Source organism: Notamacropus eugenii, chromosome 5 (assembly GCF_028372415.1).
Source record: "Notamacropus eugenii isolate mMacEug1 chromosome 5, mMacEug1.pri_v2, whole genome shotgun sequence".
In the NCBI taxonomy this organism is placed as follows: Eukaryota; Metazoa; Chordata; class Mammalia; order Diprotodontia; family Macropodidae; genus Notamacropus; species Notamacropus eugenii.
The window spans coordinates 324,158,410-324,182,579 of record NC_092876.1 but is presented as its reverse complement, the minus strand read 5'-3'; the positions used below and the strand labels follow the sequence as shown (position 1 = coordinate 324,182,579).

The following is a 24,170-nucleotide window of genomic DNA, read 5'->3' as shown; positions in this document are numbered from 1 at the left end:
CATGCTCACTAGCTGCTAGTTCCTTCCCTTCCATATCTGCTTTGAATGTCTCATACGTGTATGTAACATCTTCCCTGCTAAAGAACAAGTTCCTTGAAGGCAGGAACTATTTTGCTTTTGTATTTGTATCCTCAGTCCCTCACACATTCTTGAGTGCTTGATAAATGCTTATTGATTGATTGAAGTAACTCATTCCATTTACATACAAATCTAATTGTTGGAAAGTTTTTTCTACTGAATTAAAATCTGCCTTCCTGTAAGTTTTACCCTTTGGTTTTAAGTTTATCCTTCTAGTGCAACACAGAATAAGTTTACTCCTTCCACATGACAGCCTTTCAAATATGTGAAAACATCAATCATGTCTCTCCTGGCACCCTTGGCAGTTTTCTCTAGGTTACATAATTCCAGTTCCATCCACCAATCCTCTGATAATGTGGTTTTCAGACTTCTTAATATTCTGTTTACCGTCAGCTGGGCATACTTCAGTTAACCTTCCTTTGTGGTAAAAAAAATAATAATACAATGAGATCTGGCCTGTGTTAGGTAGGATGGCATAGTACAATTACCTTTACAGGGATACTATGACTTTATCAATGTTATCTATGAGTGAGTCCTCCCTCTCTCCTTCCCTTCCTTTTTTCCCTTCCTCCTTCCCTCCACCCTCTTTCTCTCTCTCCCCTTCCTTCCTTCTTTTCTTCAGAATTTACATCATGCTATTGATTCATATTGATCTGGTAGTCCATTAAAATCTACAAATCTTTTTCCTATCAGCTCCTGTCAAGCCAAGTTTCTCCAATACTGTATTTGTGTGTTTTGTTATCTTTTTTTTGAAAACTAAACATAGGACTTTGTATTTTCACTGTTAAGTTTTATCTTGCTTTATTTCAATCCATTTTTGTGTCAAGATCCTTTTGTATCCTGGTTCTGTCAATAAAATTCTAATTTTCTATCATTTCCAAATTTGATAATAGTGCTTCAGTACCTTCCTCTAAGGCTAAGAACCCTTACATCTGGAGAGGATCTATTGATCTGGAAGTTCAATAGTATTTCATTTATTTAACTAATGTGCTGAAGATCCTATTGACTCATTACCAGTTCAAGAACATGGGCTACATCTCAGGGAGGGGAGCTGAACTGCACCGATCCATCTACACATTCTTGCCCAGGCCCCTTGTGCTTTGTGAAATAAGTGGTGGAGTTAGGGAGCTAGCCTTTACTTTCAGATGAACAAGGTAGTATGTTCTGGGTCAAATTCTGAGCTCTTCAGAGGAAAGGTGGTATGGGGAGGGAGTTGCCCTATGGAAAGTTGAGAAAAAAACATTTCAATTTAATTTAGGTCATGTTATGCGAAAGAGGAATTAGACTAGCTTTGCCTGACCCCAGCTGGCAAGACTAGGGGATAGGAGCTGGAGAGAAGAAACTTCTGCTATATGTTGCTGTCTCTGGGAATATGGGGCTCCTGCTTTCCTGGAGACACTTGATTCCCCTCTCCACAGCTGCCATTTTGGGAGCTTTATATTGGTGCTGGTTTTGTCCCCCACCCCAATCCCCAAGGGACCTGAAACTATCATCTGTTTCAGGGCTCATCTCAGTTCTACTCTGTTTAAATTCTGGCTCTCACTCCAGATTTTCAGCAAATCTGTTTCCTTTTACAGGCAAGTCTGAGGGAACTCAGATCAGTGGTAGCCAGACACATTCAAGTAAACATAGAATGCTATGGCTCAGTCAACCATCATCATTAAAATCATAGAGTCTCAGGAGTCAAAGATCTAAAGTCATGTAATCTAACCCTCCTCAGTTTACAGATGAGGTAACTGAAGCCCAGAGAAGTTAAGTGATTTGCCCAAGATAACACAGGTAGAAGAATCAATACTTCAACCCTCTTTTCTGAATACCTTCCTTAACACATTTCCTTCCCCCAGGGAATCCATAGCTGTATAACATACACATAGTATACATACAGGTCTACATGTATAGTGTCAATGTATAGCTTTCACATGGAGTCCTAGTTCTTAAGCATCCCCAAATTAATGGTAACTTGTGAAGGCCCAGACTTCCCATAGCTGGATAGCCCCAACACATAGTTGTTCAATGTATGTTCCTCTAAATTCACATTGCCTTATAAAGATCTGTCCAAATTCATAAAATGAATAGTAAGCAACAAAAAGAATTAAAATGAAGATTTTAAATAAGAGCAAAACAAAAGATTTAAAAAGAGAAAAGGAAGTCCCAAGCAACACTCTCTCCCAAAAAAGTGAGGGGAGGAGAGAAATACTAGGCAACTTTACTAAAAACATATGCCAGATGGTTTCTCCTGACTTGTGTGTTGTTTGGGCAACTAATCTAGTTTAACAAACAGCAATACAAAAACAACCATTCAAGGTTAAAATATTATATCCATAGTTATAAACAGTGGTTTAACATCCACAGGGCAATAGAGAGATCACTACATGGTGCTCTAAGAAAAATTGGCTTCCCTTTCACATCCCTTCCAATCATACAACTTTCCATCTGGTCCCTCTTGCTCTCTGCCTCCTGCTCTTCTCCTGGTCCAGTCCCCTCCACAACAAACTTGATTGTTTCTTATTCTCTGAACTCTAGATCTCCAGAATCCATGCCCCCAGAAGGGGGGCATCCACTCATCTTTAGAGCTGCTTCTCTAGAGCCCAGGCTAGTTGACTGGTGATTGAGTGAGTGCAAACTAGTCTACCTAAACCACTCTATCAGCTAGCCAGAGGCACCAGACCATGGCTGACCTTCACATACCATCTAGTCATTCAACCATTCCCAGGCAATCTTGCCATCAGCCTTGCAGACACATCTACCTCCTCAGGCAAGTAATAAGGATTATTAGGTCATAGGATTGTAGATTTTGAGCTTGAAGAGAACTCAGAGGTCTCATCCAGCTCCCTCTTGTCACAGGTGAAGTACTGAAGCCCTGGGAAATTAACTGAGTAAGGTAGTAAGCACCAGGAGTGGAATTTGAACCCAGCCTTGGACTGCACTGCCAATGACTGCTGTTCATTTGTATTCTGCAAAAAGTCAGAGATTTCCTAAGTAGGGAAGCTGACCATACTATAAAGTGGCACATCTGACTAGATAATCTGAAAGTCCTTTCCATTTCTAAAATGTGTGATTTTATGATTCCGAATTTCTTGTTTAATGTTTCAAATTCTAATGCTCAGAAACTATACACTGAACATGAAGGGCTAGGTCCGCTCATTTCTTCTTCTACTTGCCTCTAATCACCTTTCTGCCCCTAGACCTGGGGTGGGGAACCTTTAGCCTCGAGCCCACAGGTGGCCCTCTGGTTCCTCAAGTGCAGCCCTTTGAATCCAAACTTCACAGAACAAATCCTCTTAAAAAGAGAATTTGTGCTGTAAAACTTGGACTCAGTCAAAAGGCTGCATCTGAGGACCTAGAAAGCCATATGTGCCTTGAGGCCACAGGTCCCACCCCTGGTCTAGACCCTCCCCTGTATCTCAAGCTCTCCTGTTCAGCTCTCCTTCCCTTACAGGCTTCCATGAAAAGATGAAGTCCCTTCTTTACTTCATTCCCTTCAAACTCTTGTCCATCCCTTTCGGGAAGCTGCTGGAGCAAATCTTAGTTTATAATACTTTAATCACCAGTCAGATAATAATAACAACAGCAAACATGTATGTGGTACTTTAAGGTTTGCAAAGGACCTTTTACATGTTTTCTCAGTTGATCCTACAGCAATCTTGTGAAGTACCAGTGACATTATTATTACCATTTTACAGATAAAGCAACTCCACGCTTCAACCCAAGGCTTGAACAAAAAGGTAAGAAGCATCATGGATTTGGTGTCCGTCAGGAAACCTGGGTCCCATCCGTACTCTGCCACTGAGTCACCATGTGACTGTGGCAAGTCTTCACACCATTCGGGGCCTCAGTGTTTTTATCTGTAGGAGGAGGTACTAGATGATTTCTGAGATTCTATGGATTATTATTCTTTAGCGATCTGAACTGATGTTAATCATTTCCAGCTTAATGTCAGGCTGACAGAGAAGACTTATATGGGAAGGATATCTTCCTGGAGCCCCTCAAATTGCACCTGGTAAGCAGTTTGCTTCATGTCAAATGAATGCTACCATCTAGTAGCCCTGGGGGCCTAGAGCTTAGTTGTCGGCACAGTTCTGTACTGTTCCAGGATGAATAGAGAAGAAATATTGGGTTGCCTCTGTAGTTCTCTGTGACTGGAACTAATCAACGAGAATTTGGAACTGGTACAGCAGGGACACAATTTGCTGTCAGTCTCGTTCTGGCATCAGCCAAAAGGCCATTATAAACTCCTCATTGCTGCTTTCTCTAAACAGACACAGTGTTTCATTACAGCTGGAACGTCCCTTTGGCCATTCAAGAACAATATTCATCCTTTCCCCATAATTCCCATACGAAGGACTTAAAAAAAGAATTAGATGTTGTTTGTATCTGAAGCCAGTGGGACTACAGAGCCTTATAGCTCTTCATTTTCCTCTCTATGTTTCTTGTCCACCCCAAGGGGAAAGACTGAAATCTGGCTTTAAGGTGCAGGGGAACTGAAGCACTGCATTCAAAGAAACTGGGCTCCAAGTAGCCTATCTTGGATGTGAATTCACGTTTCGTCTGCATGTTTGCTGCACATCCAAAACCTTTTTTAGGTACTATGCAGGGACGCAAGAAGGAGAACAACTTCCACGTATCTAGCTAGGGTGGTGTGGGGATAGAGCACTTGGCCTGGAGTCAGGAAGATCTGGTCTCAGATACTAGCTATGCAATCCTGAGCAAGTTGCTTAGCTTTTGTTTGCCTCAGTTTCCTCAACTATAAAATGGAGATAAAAATAGCATCTATTTTGCAAGGTTGTGGTGAGGTTCAAATATGATAATATTTATAAAGTACATATGTATATATGCAACTACTGTATATACATATATGTATATATACACACATGCAAATACATATATATGTGTATGTGTAGATAATATAAATGTTTACTCACTTCCCTTCCTATGGTTGGCTATCTGTCTTGGGTAAACCTTGCATGTATTCTTATCTTCATTTGACAGAAAGATTCCAAGAGAGGATAACTCACATTTGTATTGTACTTTAAGGCCTACACAGTACTTCCCTTACAAAAACCCTTTGAGGTAGGTAGGGCTTATAGGTATTACCCCACTGTGATCTTTGATCACAAAGCCAATGGAATTCTGAGGCAGGATTTGAATCCAGTTCTTTAATGTAGGCCTGCCTCCAAATTAAATGACTTGACTGAAGTAACAGAGCTAGTCAATGACATAGCTCAGTTTGAAAATGAATTCTTCTGACTCAAAGTTCAGTGTTCTTTCTCCTGTATATACCACACTGCCTCCCTTCAACAAGAACATATCCTCTTAAGGAGTTTACTATTCTCTATTGGAAGGAAGATTTAAAAGTGCATAATGCAGCGATATAAGAGAGCATACAATAAAGCAGTAAATTGAGCGAAATGGGGTTCTGCTATAGATGAAAAGGTAACATGTGAAAGGGAGGCATATGTGTTTGATGAAGTTGAGAGGGCTTCATGAAGGGAGTGGAACTTGAGCTGGGTCCTGAAGGATGGGGCAGACTTGGGATTTGCAGGGATGAGGAGGAAGGATGGTCCTATCCTTGAGCAAAATACAATGATATTGTTTTGTTTTGTTTCTTAGAGGGGGGAAGACAAGGCAGTTGGTGTTAAGTGATTTGCCCAAGGTCACACAGCTAGTAAATGTCAAGTGTCAACCAGGATTTGAACTCAGGTCCTCCTGATTCCAGGGTCACTGACATTGTTAAAGGAGAGCTATGAGGAGAAAGATATGTCTAGAGTGAAGCTATATCTAGAAAAGCAGGGGGAGATAAGGTCAGAAAGATAAGGTAGTAACAGATTATGAAGGGCCTTGAATTTTAGAAAGAGTGCATTTGACCTGTAGTAAGTGGGGTGTCACTTGGTGTTCATAAGTAAAGGTATTTTAGGAATATAGTTCAAGTGTGTGAAACTGGGAATGTTGTTCTTGAGTAGGAGAAGTAACAAAAGCTATCATCAAAGACATGGATGAGTGGAAAAGGAGGTAGATTGTCCAATGAATCAAAAGAGAGTGATAATACAAGAGCATTCTGAGTATTGGACTATTATGTATGAAATATTAAAGCCCAGAGGAAGGCCCTCAAACGCTTCAATGAATCATCTATGTAAATCTTATAGAAAGGCATTTATGAAAACATGGGATACTGAATGTGGATGGGTTGTGGAAATAGTGATCATGGATCCACTCAAGTGGAACTAGATCAGGGACTAGACTAAACTTGTCATTCCCAGAATCTCTTTACACTCTTAATAATTATTGAGGCTCCCAAAAGGTTTTTGCTTATGTGAACTCTATTAACTGATTACCATATCAGAAATTAAAAGTGACTAAATTTTAAAACATTTGTTAATATATCTTAAAATGAGAACAGATCCATTGTTAATAGAAATGACATAGTATATGAAAAATAACCATATTTTTCGAAACAAAAAAATTACTAAGAAGAATGGCATCATTTAGTATAATTTTATAAATCTTTTAAAGCTCTGACTTAATAGAAGACTTGGATTCTCATCTCTGCTTCTGTATTCAATCTGTCACAAACCATTGTTTGATTGAAATCTATGGAGAAATTCTGGCCTCACACAGATTTGTAACTGGAAAAGGGAAGAGTTTTAATAGATGAATAATGAATTAGTATTATTGTGTAATAATTTTGACTTCTGTGGACCATACTTTGAGAACCTCTAGACTTGATGATCCAAGAGGTCCATTCCAGTTCTAAATTAATGATCCTACAATTAATACCACAGTGCAGTGAAATAAAGAAGTGGTAGGTCAGATGTATTGGAGGCGATGAAGCTGGGAGCAGGAAGATCTTTTTTATTTTAAATGAAATGCTGAGGGTTAATTTGTATATGGGTATACATATATCCCACATAACATTGCCCACTAGTCTCATGGAAACATGCATAAAATATCATTTACAGAGGAGACCTGAGTTTCACAGGAACAATGACATAAACATTGTTTATTACTTAGGGCAATTGGTTTTTTGATGTTGCAGTTTAGTTTCTCAAAAAAGGAGCCAGCAGAGCATTGCAAGGATACAGACTGAGTTATTTGTAAATCTTTATGATACTGGTTAGGGCAGCTGGGTGGCCCAGTAGATAGAGTGCCAGGCCTCTGGCACTGAGTTCAAATCTGCACTCAGACACCATCTGTGTGACCCTGGGCAAGTCCTTTTAACCCTGTTTGCCTTCATCTGTAAAATGAGATAGAGAAGGAAATGGCTCCAATATCTTCGCCAAGAAAACCCCAAATGGAGTCATGAAGAGTCAGACATGATTGAACAACAACATAAAATGATATTTTGGGGGGAGGTCACTTTTGAGGCATGGATGATACTTTTAGTATGTTAGACATATTCTGTTCTTTCTTACCTCCACATCTCTGCTCATACTCTCCCTGTTCCCTAACCTGTCTCATACGCTGTCCCTCTGTGCCTCTCCAAATCATCTAGAACTTCAAGGCTCATTTCTGTGGCCTCTCCTGACCACTCCATTCCTCAGTGATCTCTTTCCCCTTCCACTGAATTCCTCTAGCTTCTCTTTGGTGCACCAGTTATTTGACCTTTATCATATCATGTGTTATATGGTCTTTATTGTTAGTTAACTATTCCATTGTGTAAGTCCTGTCTCCTCAATTGCCTATGTGCCTTTAGGACGGGCACTCTCCATAATATGGAGTGATCCCCAGGAAGTAAAGGTCAGATTGAGGTGAGACTTCATCAAAACCATGGGAAGCTGGGGAGTAATAAGAGGGCACCAGGTAGTGCAGTGCCACAAAGGGAAAGAAACACATGGAAAAAAAATTGAGGCTTCAGGGTTCTACACAGAGCAAACACCTAGACAGCGTCATTCAGGCACCTTTGGTGGGTGTTTATCTATGACTTCATTTTGTAAATGTGGATGTGTAGCGATAGGGATTGAGCAGAGAAGTGAGGCCAGAACTCTTAGAGGTGACAGAGAAAAGCCAGAACCCCTTCTCTTGCTGCCGCTGTCGTTGAGGAAGACTTGTTCTTCCTCTGTGTGTACATTGCCAGATCTCTTAATTTCTGGTCACTGCTTCCCCTCCCATCGTCTCTCTACCTACTCTGGAGTAGCGCTTAACCTGCCTAGCTCCTGCCCAAATCTAGAGTCTTTAATTCCCTCCTCAACCTCTGCCCCTGGCCTGTTGTGCAGAAAGCACTTCATAAGCCTTAAAGCTGGGTTTACCATACAACAATACAGTGAAGATTTTTGTTATTGTTCAGTACTGTCCAACTCTTTGTGACTCCGTGAACCAATACTGTCCATGGGGTTTTCTTGGCAAGGATACTGGAGTGGTTTACCATTTTCTTCTCTAGTGGATTAAGGCAAATAAAGGTTAATGACTTGCCCAGAGTCACACAGCTCAGATCTCAACCTCTTTTCTCCAACTCAAGTTGAATGACTATCTAGGCTGGATTTGAATACAGGTCTTTCTGACTCTAGGCCCAGCACTCTATCTACTATGCTGCCTCCTAGGCAAATAGAGATTAAGTGACTTGTCCAGGGTTGCATAGCTAGTAATATTGAGTCACCTGGCTGCCTCACAGAGAACATTTATTAAGGGTTTATTGGTGGGTAGATTGTGTCAATGCTAGGTGCTAAAGGATAACAATAACAACATATACCATTTATATGGTACATTAAGATTTGCAGAACGCTTTACATATATTACCTCATTTGATGTAATATTCCCTTATGGAGATTACAGTTTAGTAGGGAGATAAGAATTAAGGAGTTAGAAATTTAGGAGGAGATCTTGGAGAAGGTAGTATCTTCAGAGTAGCAGAAGGATGAGATCATATCCCATAAAACGGGTAGAAAATGCTGTTAAAACTACACAAATGTCAAAGGTGATGAGGACAGAAAAACAACTTTACATTTTGGAATTAAGAGGTCACTGATGACTTCAGAGAGAGCAGAATCAGTAAAAGGGCAGGGACAGAAGCCTGATTACAAGAGACTGGAGAGTGACAGAGTGAAGGCATAAGGCATAGAAAACTTTTTCAGAAAGTTTTTCCAAGAAGATGTGGGATGGTACATAGATCATAAGATCATAGAACTGCAAGGGACCTCAGAGATTCTTAAGTTTAACCCCTTCATTTTGTAGAAGGGAAACTGAGGCCCACAGGGACTAAGTGACTTGCTTAGGGTCACGCAGCTAGTGTCCAAGGTGAACTAAAAGTCCAGTGCTCTAGCCACTATACCACATGGAGAAGTCAAAGGAAGTCTTTTTCAGGAACAGGAAGAAAAGCACATTTGTAGGCAGTTAGGAAGGAGTTAATTGTTACAAAAAGAAATCAAGGCTGTGTATGAGAGAGGTTACTTAATGAAACAAAATCCTGCAAAAGGCAGAAGGCAATGAGATCAAGGATACCGAGAAAGGGTAAGTGATAGGCTTGTCCCATATCCTTTCACAACCTCATCTTCTCTGACCAGAGGGAAGGAAGAGACACAAAAGTGGTGCTACTGAAAGGTTGGAAGCATGAAGAAACAGAGTTGAAGGTGTTCAGACTGGATGGCCTCAGTCTTCTCAGGAAAGCAGGAGATTGTCAATAAAAATTAGAACTAGCATCTTTAAATTTTCTACCCCAGGAATCCATAATTTTAGGAAACTGTCTCTTCACTTCCATTTTCATTTATGGTCAGGCCTGGCTATCTGTGCACATTCCCCTTGTCAGCCATTGATGTGTCAAACTAGCTTTGTGACCTTGACCAGGTCTCTTCCCCCAGCTATCCCCTAAATGCCTTTGCTGTAGAATGAGGGGCTTGGACAAGAGGACCTCCAGGGTTCATATCATCCTTGTATGATATATTAGATACCTCTGATGTGCCCAGTGTTGTGGGGGATGCAAGGCTGAAAAAGAAGACATTGTCCCTGACCTTGAGGAACTTGCAATACTGTTCCGGAAATGAGACTAACAAATATGCAACAGAAAATGATACAAGGAATCATAGGAGTATCAAACTGTGTTCTGATGATTCAGAGGAGAAGAGCAGTACATTGCCAGCTGGAGTGGTCAGGAAAGGAAGGGCTTCATGGAAGGGGAAATATTGGAGCTGGGTCCTGAAGAATGGGTAAGAATTGGATGCATGGGGAGGGGAGGGGAGGCCATTCTGTCTGAGAAAAGACCATGAATGAATGCTCAGGGGGCAGGAATGAAAAATAGTACCTGGGAGGAAGAGCAAGGACCCCAGTGTACTAGGAAACAGAGGGAGGTAAGGTTGGATCAGGGTGTGAATTCGGGTTCTAAAAGTGTGTTTAAAGCTGTCTGTTGAGTCAGTTAAGTTGCTGGGTCATCATTCTTGAACAGAGGGAATTCTTTGGTAGAGGTTGAGTTTCTAGCTCTCTCCCCCTGCTTCCTCAAACTGGATCCATTCTGCCAGTTCGGAGGGTAAAAAGAGAATGTAATTGCTTAATGGGATTTAGAGCTGGAAGGGACCTTAGACATCATCTGTATCAAGCTGGTAATTTTAGAAATGAGGAACCTGAGAGTTAGGGAGGTTAAGTGATTTGCACCAGGTCTAGTATGTGGTAGAATCAGGATCCAAGACCAGGTTTTATAGCTTAAAATCCCAATCGCTTTTCTCTGACTCATGTTGAATGACTAATAGTCCTAAGGATTTCCAAAGGTATATTCAACCTCAAGAGAAGTATCGTAGTACAATGAAAAGGAGCCAGAGAAACCTGAGTTTCAATTATTCCCTCTGACCCTTCCTACCTGTATGACTTAAACTCCCTGGACCTCAGTTTCTTCAGCTATAAAATCAGGGGGTTGTACTAGATGGCCTCAAGAAATATGATCCTTTGACTTAGAGATAGAAGGGTCTTGACTTAGAGATAGAAGGGTCTTTTCTATTAACTGCCTCAGAATCAGAACCCATAATTACAAAACAGCCAAGTGAGATAGAGGTTCTTCTTTCCCTTGACCTGAGTCTGAGACTCAGGTAAGAATGCTGGAAGATCAGTTGGCAGATTTCACTCTCTGCTCCAGCTCAGGCTCTGGTTTTTTCAGTTAGACATCTATGGCCAAGCAGGAGGGATATTGGGCATGAAGACCCAGGGCTGTGTCATGTACGACCATAGAATTTAGAGCTAAAAAGGACATTCTAGTCCATCCCCCTCATTTTGTAGGTGTGGAGATCTGCCGAAGCCATTTGCTAGCCCTGTGACCCTGGGCAAGTCACATTATATTTCTTGTTTTCTTCATCAGCAAAATGGGAGTAAAAATACTTGACTGCCTACCCTCACAAGGTTGTTCTGAGAAAAGTGCTTTGTTACCTGAAAGCAAATGCTCTGGGAATGGGAGCTATTCGTGTGAACTGTTATCATGTTGGTATGGCACCATAGGAAGGTCTCTTGGCTTCTCGGGGGCCTTGGTTTTTTTCATCTGAAAGGCTGTGATAATAAAACCTGCCCTACTTTCTTCACAGGGGTGTGAAGGCACTCAAAGGAGGTAATGGATATGAACGTGCTTTGTAAAATGTAAAATATCCTATAAATCTAAAGTAGTAATGATGATAATAATGGTACGTACCATCATCATTTATCATGATGATTACAGTTTTACCTCCAGTGTCAATGCACAGACTCTGTATCCCATGAGGAAACTTGCTTCTCAGAAAGACTGGCCAGAAGCCAGGCCACTCAGGGGGTGTGTATGCGCCAGAATTCTGCTCTCTGTGGCACTTAGGCATTAGTTTTGTGATAAATCAAGTGGCATATACTCTATAACACGGGCTTAGGGTCTCTAATGGGAAGTAGCTCAGGGTGCAGCTTACCAGTCTTGTCATGAACACAAGAATGCTGTGCTCCACCTTTGGTAACTAAAGGGTCACTTAGAATCCAGGAAATATACAGGTCAGAGTCACAGCAAGATGGATAGATAGATGGATAGATAGATAGACAGATAGATAGATAGATAGATAGATAGATAGATAGATAGATAGATAGATAGATAGATAGATAGATAGATAGACAGACAGACAGACAGACAGACAGACAGACAGACAGATAGATAGATAGATAGACAGACAGGTGATAGATATAGATATAAATATATAGATATAGGTGTAAGTATAGATATAGGTATAGAAATAGGTACAGATATAGATAGATGAGAAATAGTTGATAGATATATTGACAGATAGTTGATGATCAATAGACCAACAGAAAGATATTCAGACTGACAGTGTTTATTAAGGGCTTACTATATGATAGGTACTATGGTAAATACTGGGAATGCAAATTAAAGTAAGCCAGATAGTCCCTGCCCTCAGGGAGATTACATTCTAAGGATGGCTTTCAGAGCTCCAGACTCAATATCTTCTGACTGAGGCAACTCCCTTATCTCAAGAAGTTTACACACACACACACACACACACACACACACACACATATTCTTCATTCTGAGGCAAGAACCAGTCCCAGGGCATAGTTTGCTCAGGGGATGAATTTATGAATATATCAATACCAACAAGCACTTATTAAGTGCCCCCAGTGGGGCAGGGAGATTGCCTAGGACACCAAGGTTACAAAGATAAAAATGAAATATTTTCTGTACTCAAGGAGCTTCTAATCTATTGTGGAAAACATACTTCTACATCTTAGTACATGCACACATAGAAGTCTATACATTTATAATATATTAATACAAAAGTAATTTCATAAGGCTAAAAACTAGCTGCTTAAGGTAATTAGGAAGACTTCATGGAAGGAGTGGTACTTGAACTGAAGAAAACTATGGATTCTAAGATATGGAGGTGAAGGAGGAACACATTCCAGGCATGGAAGTCTACCTATATAAAGGTATGGAGGTAGGAGATGTGATATCACGTTGTCAACACAACAATGAAGGCAGTTTGGCTAGACTATAGAGTGAGTATGCAGCAGCTTGGACAAATGGTAATAAGCAGGCTAACCTGAAAACATTAGTAAATTGAATATAAATGAATGTCCTGAATGACATCTCTATCTCCAGCCTACTTCAGCTTCTGCACAAGGAATGACTTCCCTGCAGTTCAAGTGTTTGATTCATGTATTCAATCCCTTCCTCTACCACTCCTGCCTCTCTCACTATCCATCATGTTAAGAGCTTCCTAAATGTCAAGGAAGAAACATGACATAATTTATGGATGTTATGATTCAACTTGTGTGTAGCCATGAAGACCTACCTAGCTGTCTCTTGGACCTCTTGGATTGCCTTGAGCAGTCAGCTCATATCATTAAGTATTCTTGGATCACATGATTTAAATCTGGAAGAAACCATAAGGATTAGCACCTTCATTTCACAGAGAGGTAAGGGTCACACCAAGGTCACATAGATAGTGAATAGCACAGTTAGAATTAAAACTCTGGTCTTCTGGTCCTCTGACAACAAATCCAGTTCCCATTCTGCTGCAGAGAGCCACAGGAGAGACAACTTTGGGTCTGACTAAACTGAGGGCCAGCTCTTTTACTAACAAAGACTCGTGCTAAAGTGTTCCTTCCCAGGAATCCAGGTTCCCAGTGGCAGAGCCTGTCCCATAAACACACATGAAAGGCTTTTGCTGAAGTTTCAGACTGACTCTTCAGCCCTTGTCAGCTCTCTGAACAAGGAAAAACCTTTATTTCCTTTCCTCAGTCCCCCGCCTTGCCTTTCATGTGGTCTGAGACATCCAGTGGCTCAAGGCCAGCTAGAGAGAGCCAGCCAACAGTGCCTGCCTCCTCCCCTTTCAAGGTCCCTGCTTTCACTGCCAAGGGGATTCCCCCAATCCCCAAATCCTGCCTATCTGGGAATTTACCTTCTCCTGTGTAAGAAGTAAGGAGAAAGAGAACCAGATATTAACCCCTTGTCTGTCACACTGAAAATTGTCTACATGGCTAATAGAAACATGGTATTATTTGGACTAAAATGCACAGAGATCTTATTTGAGAGACTTCTACAAGATGCTAAAGATCCAACCCCATGATCCACGGCAGTTTTCAGTCCTAAGACACTGACAACTTAGAGGTGACATGACACCCAGGTTCTAGTTCTGACTGCCACTCAAGAGCATTGTGACCTTGGACAAATCACTATGCCTCATAGTCTCTCCATGTTTCTAATTTGTAAAATGGGGAGAATAAAAACAATGTTGAAGGAGACCATATAGTCAAGAACATTTTGAAAATTTGTTGTTGTTCGGTTGTTTCAGTCATATCCAACTCTTCATGGTACCTTTTGGGGTTTCTTGGCAAAGATCCTGGAGTGGTTTGCCATTTCTTTCACCAGCTCATTTTACAGATGAGGAAACTGAGGCAAACAGGATTTGCCACATAGGTAGTAAAGGACAGAAGTAAGATTTGAACCTAGGTCCTCTGCCTCCAAATCTAGTGAGGAAATTGAGGTCAAGTGACTTATCCACAGAGCTAGTAAGTGTCTGAGTCTTTTTGACTCCAGAGCAGGTGCTGTATCTACTGTGCCACCTAGACGCTCCACACTTACTGTGTTCTAAAATGTGAAGCATGGTAGGCACTCTTCCCAACCCTGAGGATATAATAATGAAAATGAAACAAGGACAGAGCATGTCTAGCACCCTGGCATTATTACTTCTGTGGGGGAGTTACCCAGCTGAGGCTAGTTTTGATCTCAACAAGATGAGTCTTCTTGACTCCAGACCCAGCACTTTATTGACTATGCTACCTAGCTGTCCACTTTGAAAATAGAAAGTAAGAGACAATAAATCATAGAATGTTAGAATTTGAGGAATGCCAAGTGTAGAGCTCTGTAAATGTCACTTGGGGAACATCCCAACTCCAGAAGGGATAGCATAGTCTTCCTCTGAGTTTCTTAAGGCTGCCTAAGCCTTGTGGCTTCTAATCTTTAAAGGGATGCATGTGTGCATAGATACAGCCCTAGAGGACTACTTTGGGAGAGCCTTTAGAAGAATTTCAATGTGTTTGCCAGCTAGGGAGAATTCAAATGCTTTGTTTTTGATGAGACCGTGTGGTACTTAGAATCCATAAAAGAGGAGAGAAATGCTTGGCATAGTATGATGGTGATCCTATGTTTCAGAAGAGCACATCTCAAAGGATTCAGAGAAAGAAGACCTTGGCCTCAAATACTTTTTGAGATTGGGGAGAGTGCTTCACCCCAGGACAGGTGGACAGTTCTCAAGAACAAAATTCTGAAGGCAGAAACTAAAACAATACTGACAAAAGGAAATCATTTCAAGAGATTAATGTGGTTTGACAGGGAACTCATTCATCAACAGCTTTGAAAAAGGCAGCTTCTAGATAGAATGGAGGACTTACTGCCAGGAAGACCTGAGTTCAAATCCTGCCGCAGACACATTAGCTATAATGATCCTGATCAAGTTACTTAATCTCTTAATTTCCTCATATATAAAGTAGGAATAATAATACTTACTTCATAGGGTTCTTGTGAGAGTCAAATGAGATGACATAATGGGAGTTAAAAATCTTCCCCGCCCATGGATAGGCATCAGGTGTGGCTATTGAGGGAGGCTTGATTAGGGGAGTCTTGTTTCCAGTGAAGGCTCACACCTTTTGCTGATTGCTAATGAGGTACTGGGTCTTGAGGGTCTTGAAAAGAGTATGTATATATATATATATATATATATATATATACTCTGAGGGGAGGTTTTGCTTTGGGGCTTAGTTTTGGAAGGTTTGCATGCCAGGTGAGACTCTAGCAAGCTGCTAAGCAGCGCCTTCCCCACCCCCCCACCCCCCTTTTTGAAAATCCAGATGTTGGTATTTCCCTCTCTGGTAACTATGTATGTAATGGTCAGACAAATGGAAGCCTGTCTGTTGTTTTTTATTTCTCTGTATTTTCTTTGTTGAATAGACAGGAGGCTGGGTAGCTTTGGAAATGTAAAAGATAAAAAGGAGTGGCAAGCAACTGGTTGAACTAATTAAAGTGATTGTTAACCCCTCAAAAGTTGACTTTCCTTTTATAAATGCATATCTAAGAAACTGTGATAGCAGGCCCCCCTGTGTATGTCAGGGTGCTTACTGATACAACATGTAAAGTGTTTTACAAACTTGAAAACTATAAGTGCTGGCGATTATTATTATTTTTACGTGTGTAGAAGTTGGAAATAAGGAAGATAACAGAAGATGAACAGCTAGATGTGTCATGGACCTGTAAGAGTAGTGTCAAGACTGTTAATGCTCAAAATAAATGGAGACTGTTAAATACTAAGAATAACAAAAAAGAGGTTTTAGCTGTCTTGTGAGGGAAAGAAAGATTAAAGAAGAGATAGGGCATAGCATGGATGAGAGGATGATGATAATGGACAATGGAGAGAAGGAACACCTAATTCATCCTCTTTTTTTTCTCTTCCTCCTCCTCCTCCTTCCTCTTCTTCCTCCTCTTCTTCCTCTTCCTCTTCTTCTTTCAATCAAAAAGCATTACCTCTGGCCTGGAAATGACTGATTAAAGTGACTAATAGGGAGCTGTTGCTCAAGATAAATAAGAAGATGACAGAAGGAAGTCTAGTTGTCAGTATGAGTTGGTCATCAGGTAGAGATGAATTGTGTTGAACCAGCATATGTGATTGCTAAGTCACTGACACTGACTTTTGAAAGATCATGACAAGGTACTTCAGGATTCGAGAAGGCCAAGTGTCTCAATTTTCCAAAAATCATGGAAGAGTAGGTAGGGCTGGTAAACTAATGGCCACATTCTAGAGTGTATTTAAGAAGTGGTTAGTGAAAAGCTTGAAGAGGAAATGACAATCACAAAGAACAAACTTGACTTTTTCAATAAAAGGTCATGTACTTAGAAGTGATAAAGAGTGAAGTAAACAGAACCAAGAAAATAATATATGCATCTATAGCAATATACATAGAAAAAAACGAAAGATAAAAAAAGAAAATAAATGACATTTAATTATAATGACCACATTTGGTCCTAGAAAAGAGTTAAGAAAATATTCTTCCCTTCCTTCTTTGTAGAAGTGGGAGACTATAGATATGGAGTATTGCATATGCTGTCACACATCCTTGATGTCCTACATTTGTGTCAATGTGGACTAATAGTATAATTAGGTGAATTCAATGCTAGTTGAATGCTGGACCCAAAGAGTGACCAGTCATTAATGGTTTAATGCCCACATGAAAGTAAATCTCTAGAAGGATGCTCCCATGGATCTTTTTTATCCATCATTTGGTCCTGTGCTTATTAATATTTGTCACAATGACTTGGATAAAGATATAGATGGCATAATTCTTAAATTCATGGCAGCATAGAGCTGGTAGGGATGGCTAACATGTTTGATGACAAAATAAGGATTCCAAAAGATCTTGAATATTGGGTTAAACCTAATAAGATTAAATAGAATGAGGATAAATGTAAAGTCTTATGCTTGGGTTAAAAATAAGTAATTTTACAAATGCAAGATAGGAGTATACAGAATAGTTACAGAGGAACTTGTGAGGAAAAAAAGATATTTTAATGAATTGCAAGTTCAATACAAAGTAACATGATACTTTGGTAATCTCCAAAACTAATGTGAGCTTAATCTGCATTAAAAAAATATATTGTCCAGAATAAGGTCTGTGATAGCATCATTGTACTCTGTCCTGGTCAGGCAACATCTGGAATACTGTTCTGGGTACCATCTTTTAGGAAGGAAATTAACAAGCTGAAGAATGTATAGAAGGTGGTCAGGGTTATGAAAGGTCTTTTTTTTCCCAAGAGAATCAGTTGATGGAAATAGTGATGTGAAGACTGGAGAACAGAAGGCCTGGGGATTGTGGGGTGGAGACTTATGATAGCTCTGTTCAGGTATTTGAAGGGCCAGCATGGAAAAGAGGGAATAGATTTTTTCTGGTTGGCTCCATAGGGCAGAACTAGGCTGGAAATAGAAGAAAAACAGACTGAGGGCTGACATAAGGTAAAGCTTCCCAAGTGGGTTTGGCTGTCTCTTAACGTATGGATTTTCCCTTACTGGAGGTTTTTGGGTGGAAACTGAATGACCACTCCATTAGGATATGACAGAGATTTTTGGTCAAGTGTAAGTTAGCCTAAGTGGCTTCTAACTCCTGAGACTCCGTGACTCAATGACTTATTTTATACTTTGTTTTGTGTTTGTTGTTTTGGGACATTCACTTATGTGAGTCCAGCACCTGGCTCATAAGGAGGCACTTAATAAAATGTTTATTGATTGACTGAAGATGAGCCTTAGGTCAAACTGTCAGATTTCCAGAACTTTTGATGACTTCTAGCGATGTGTCCTTTTTGTTTGTTTGTTTGATTGTTTTAAAGAATGACTCCCCCTATGGTGCCTAGGCAGGAAGTGTAGGGACTTCACACAAAGGTTGATCCTGTTCTTATCAGATGGAGTGAGAAGGGGTTGACCTGCTCCTTTTCAAACCTGGGTCTGACCCCTCCTTAGGAAACCTGGTGCCCACCTTTAGGGGTTCATCATATTAATGACATAGTTTGGGCACCAAATTGGCTTCGCTTAGTGCAAGACTTAGCTCAGACCTCCTGAGCTCAAGGGATCTCCCATCTTCAGCCTCCCCAGGAGCAGGTATTACAAGTGTGCGCCACCATACCCCACAATGACAACTACTTTTAAAGTATTTTATAATTTTTAAGTATACACTATTGCTAGTTACACTCTTTTGTCAGTCAAAGAAATTAGACCTTTTTTCCTGTGGCTGGTTGCTGGTTCCTAAAGTAACAAGTAGAAACTGGGTGTGTGCGGAGGTTTGGGACAGGACACTTTGTTCCTGAATCAGGTCAAGCCCATCTTGAGGTCACCAAGCCAATCCATACTCTCCTATATTGTCCTTCCCTCCCAAGGATGGCCTTTTCTAGGAGAGCGTCCCTCCCTAAGAGTCTCCCACCCAGAGAGTTCTGTCCTCTCAGGCTTAGCCTCTGCTCTCTCCTCCCCTCTTTTCTCCTCCCCTCCAAAGCCTTGTCTTTAAGGCTGAATTAAACTCATTGTTATACCTCCCTTTTCTCCCCTCTCTCCCCCATGACTGCCCTTCACAATCATAAATCTTAATGCCAGGGAAGTTCTTTTGTCCGACTTCCAGCTCTGTTCTTAATGAGGCCTCTAATCGAGGGAGTCAGAAAGGACGCTGTATTCTTGCCAGCCCTGGGAGAAAGGGAGAGGGAGAAGGAAGAATTTCCCTGTTGTTTTGGGAGTGGGGGTGGCAAGGGAAAAAAAGGATAAAGGTGGGGGTGGAGGGGTGGAATGGGGGGAAGGAACAAGGTTGGAAAAGAGGGGATTGTGTCATTCTGAGAGCTTATGAAACTAAGGAGAACCAAGAGCAAGACCAGGACACTACAAATTCTGAGGTTGGAGAAGTTTTCTTTGTTGATCCAACATTTCCCATTTTAGTACCTCTTTCCTACCCCCTGGCACCTTCTTCTCCAAAATATTCTTTGACAAAGGCGTTTCCCCTCTCAGAAGTATTTTCATTTTCACAAGGTACTCTTAGAGGTAGGGGGTTACACTGGAAAGAGCAGTGAATCTGACATCAGAAAATCTGGGTTCATTTCCTCAACTTGTGTGACTTTGGGTCAATCATGATGCCTTGAGCCTCAGTTTTCTCACCTGTATAACAAGGTGCTTGTGGTATAGCGGAAAAAGTGTAGAATTTAGAGTTGGGTGAATTAGGTTCATATCTTGGCCCTGCTACTTGTTACCTACATGACTTTTGGGAAATCAATTTATCTCTTTAGGACACAGTTTCCTCATCTATAAAATGAAGGGAATGGAGTAGGTGACCTCTGAGTTCCTTACAAGCTCTAAATTATAAAATGTTGAAGCTGGAAACTATCTGGTTGTCCAATCCCTTCATTCTGCAGACCTGCAGACCTTTCCCTTCCTTTCTAGAACCTAGAGAGAGAAAATGATTTGTTCAAGATAACAGAAGGAAGCAGCAAGAGAGTCCTAAGTAGAGAAGACTAACATTCTAGTTTCCTGACTCTTGGTTCAGTTTTGTTTGCCTTGTTCAATAGATGGCTCTGAGAGAACATCTCTGGGAAGCCAAGGGCCAGAATGAGGCGCTCTGTGGCTGGGGGAGGTAGAAAAAGAGTTAATATGAGGTTGGGATGGGACAACTAAACACCAAATCCCTCGTTCACAATTTTGCCAACTGCTGAACAACACTTCTACTCTTTGTGATTAATCTCTGAGATTTTGAAACTTCAGGGATGTGAGATCTGTGTGTGCAAAGCCTCCCCTAATGCAGATTATGACTGCCTCCTTTCGCCTTCCCATCTCTAGCTTACTAGTGAATCTTGATTAGTTTCTGTGGTTAAAAAGTTCAAAGTCTGGTGATGAGCCTCCCCTCTCTTACCTAGAATAATCCCAGGCTAGAGACTTTCTAGATTAGTAGGTGTTGTCAGAAAATGACACAGCTTTTAAAAACTGGGAAAACCCAATGTCGTCTTCACATATTATGAAGCAATGGGGTAGGACTTTAGGGGTAGGATTATACTGTTTTATCATCCTCTTATTCAGGGGTTCTTAACTTGAGATCTATGATCTTGTTTTAAAAATATTCTGTTAATTATTTTAATATAATTGATTTCCCTTGTAATCTTGTGCGTTTTATTTAATGCATTTAAAAACATGATTCTGAGAAGGCTTCACCAGGCAACCAAAGGGTCCATGACATTAAAAAAAGGGTAAGAACTCCTGCTCAAAATTTTCTTTCTTGTACATCTTAAATTCCCTACCTAGACTATAAGTCCCTGGAGCATAGTGATATGTTTTCTCCTTTATCATTCACAGCCCAACCCAACCCAAGACAGAGCTCACAGTAGATGCTCAGTAAAAACTTATTGATGTAACTGTATTGATTCTTCAGTAACTCAACTGCCCATACTTCCTCTAAAGCTCAGCTATAGTTTATCTGACCTTGTTTCTCAGAAAACAGGCTCAGGGGTTCAGCATGTCTTTAAGGTGGAGAGAGCATCAATGTCTTTCATCCTGGACTGTAAGTGGGGGAGGTTCATTACCTGGGTCATTTACTCCTCACCCACCCCATCCCTCTTATCTCCGAGCTACATCCCAAGAGTGGTCAGAGAACTCCCTCCAGAAAACTTCCTTGGGGTTTTTAAGCTTAAGGCAACTTTCCAGTCCTCTTAGTTTTAGCCAGCTAAGGAATTTTATCTCCACTATTCACTACTGTGGACTCTGAATTCTGTGCTCAACCAGGGCACTGTCCTCTCCATAGACCTGTCATGTTTTCCCCAACAAGGTTTCTCCCAACCAGGAATGCCCTCCTTCCTCTCTATGTATCCAAATCCTCCTCATCCTTCCAATTCTGGCTGGATACTCATCTATGTCATGAAGCCCTCTCAGCTAAACTTGTGCCTACAAAGGGGCTTCCCCTTAATGTTGAATTTCCTTAGCATTTCTTCATATTCTGCTAAACACCATCACATACTTGTCTATATATCACATAAAGCAGGGTTTGTTAACCTTTTCATGCATAGATCATGGACCCCTTGGACAGACTGGTGAAGGCTATGGACCCCTTCTCACAATAATATTTTTAAATACATAAACTAATATATATATGAATACAAGAGAAAGTATGGTTTTTGAAATATAATTATCAAAATATTTTTAAAACAAACTCATCATTCCCAGGTTGAGAACTCCTGGTATAAAAATTGTCCTCATGTTCTATTCATGTAAGCTTACTCTTACTAACTTGATTAAATATTCTCTAAGCGAGAGTTCATGTTTCCTCTTTTTATGGCTTCTCATATTCCTGGGTACAGTTTGTGTATGGTTGTTTGAATGTTGTATCTCCCGTTAGACTGTGTGAGCTCCTTGAGAGCAGGGATTATCTTTTGCCATTCTTTGTGTAACTAGTGTTTAGCACAAGCACTTAAATGTCTATTTTCATTTAAGAAGATCTTAGTGTTCATCATGGTGTCCATTTCCTTCACTGATGCAGGTCAACTACCCTTCCCCTGAACCTTAGAATATCTTTTATATAAGGTGTTAAGAGTTAGAAGGGATTTTAGAGGTCACCTAATCCAAGGACTTGATTTTATAGATGATAAAATTAAGGCCCAGAGAAGTAGTGTGATTTGCCCAAAATTATGGAAGTAGTAAATGGTAGAGCTGGGATTTGAACTTGAGTCTTCTGACTCCAAATCCAAATTCTTTCCACTGCACTAGGACATGATTTCATAAATTGCTGTGACCCTCTCAAATTCCATCACCCTGTGATCAACCTTTTGGTGATGAGAAGACTTAACTAGGCTGGTTATGAGACAACAGAAAGACATGATATTCTACACCTTTCTTGCTATGTATTGGCTGCTGATTTTGTGCTGTCTAAGCATAGCCTTTGAGAACTTAGCCAAGCTACCCCTTCACACTAGGATGGAGACAAACAAACATTCATCAAGTGTCTACCATGTACCAGGCACTGTGCTGGATACTGTAGCACAAATATTACCCCATTTGTTCCTCACAGTAGCCCTGGGAGGTATGTACCCCATTATCCCCATTTTACAGTTGGGGAAACTGAGGTGAACAGAAGTAAGTGATTTGCTCAAGGCCACACAGCTAGTCAAGTATCTGGGGACAAATTTAAATTCAAGTCTCCCTGACTTCCAGCATTCTATTTACTGTTTCACCTAAATGCTTCCACTGGAGATGGATGTTAGTGGAAGCTGGGTATACAGGAGAGGTTTTTAATCACACAAATGTTTATTGAATGAATAAATGAATGCTTGTAAGTTAAGCTACCTTGTGTTTTCTGGCTGAGACTTTGGGGAGACTCATTCACATTTTACAATTAATTATCTGGTTCCTAATGTGTATATTTCCCCCACCTTGCAGATACACCTCATTGTCTGCTCATTTTAATATAATGCCTTCACTGTTTTCTTTTTTGTCAAATAGGGGTAATAATTTCTGTCTGACCTATCTTGAAAAGCTGTTATAGGCAACAAATGAGATAATGAATGAGAAAGTGTTTTGAAAAGACAAAAAAATAACTTGCAGATGTGTGCTTACAGCAGTGGGTCAGTCTTGGAACTTAGGCAAGCAATAAGTTCAGGAGAGACATGAACAAGATGATCAATTGTGAGTAGGCTGCATAGAGATGATCCATTGGAGTTAATTAGGTCACCAGAATTAAAAAGAGATAATGGGGAGGACCCAATACATAGACTTGGGGGTATATCAACAGTTGGGAACAGGATACAGATATGGTGATCCAGCAAAGGAGACTAGGAAGGAGCAGTAAGATAGGTCAGAAGGAATACAGAGAGATCCATGTCACAAAAACTCAGAGAACAGTGAATTTTCAGGAGATGGTCAACAGTGTCAAATACTACAGAGAGGTCAAGAAGGATGAGGACCTTCAGATTTGGTGCATATGGTGATCAGTGATAACTGGGGAGAAAACAGTGATGAAGCTGGAAGGCAGATTTCAAAAGGCAGAGAAAAGATCTTGTAATGTAATTTTCTTTGAATAATTATTGTATTCTAAGGTTTATAGAGAGACCATAAGGCATAGCAGCCTGACCTCAGATTCAGAAAGACTTGAGATAGGCCTTTCCTCTGACTCATACTAACAATATGACCCTGGCAAAAATATTCTTATTGAAATTGCAGGGTTCCATCACCTCCACCTCCCTCCACTCTCAGAGAACCATCCTTTATAACCAAAATTTTTTTTTCTCAAGTAAAAAAGAAAGAAAAGCAAAAAGAAATCAGGCAAAACCAATCAAACCATTGAAAAAATTAGATATTACATGCAATATTCCATATCCTTGGACTTCTGCAAAGCAGCAGAGGGAAATCTCTTTTTTATCGGGGTCAAAATTGTTCTTTGAAATTTCCCACCATTCAGTTTTGTCTTGTTCATTTCATTTGCATTATCGCAGTCAGTGCATACTTTGCTTTATCATCTCTGTTTATTTCATCAGTTCATGTAAGTCTTTCATGCTTCTCTGCATTAACCAAGTTCAGTTTCTTATAGCACAATAAAATTCCATTCCATTCATCATGTACCATAAATTGTTTAGTCATTCCCCAATCAATAGGTCTATATTT

The 24,170-nt window shown here is 40.5% G+C and overlaps 1 protein-coding gene across 3 annotated transcripts in view; it reads left to right on the top strand.

Moving 5' to 3' along the window:
- ARHGEF4 (Rho guanine nucleotide exchange factor 4) overlaps nucleotides 1–24,170 on the top strand; it is a 501,611-nt gene that overhangs the window by 147,511 nt on the left and 329,930 nt on the right. The window contains exon 1 of one of the 3 annotated variants that reach the window (XM_072613486.1): nucleotides 10,090–10,211. The exons of the other annotated variants lie outside the window; for them this stretch is intronic. Within the exon in view, the coding sequence (XP_072469587.1) occupies nucleotides 10,173–10,211 (39 nt within the window). The 5' untranslated portion in view covers nucleotides 10,090–10,172. Of the gene's footprint in view, nucleotides 1–10,089; nucleotides 10,212–24,170 lie in introns of those variants that run through there. 3 annotated transcript variants of the gene reach the window in all.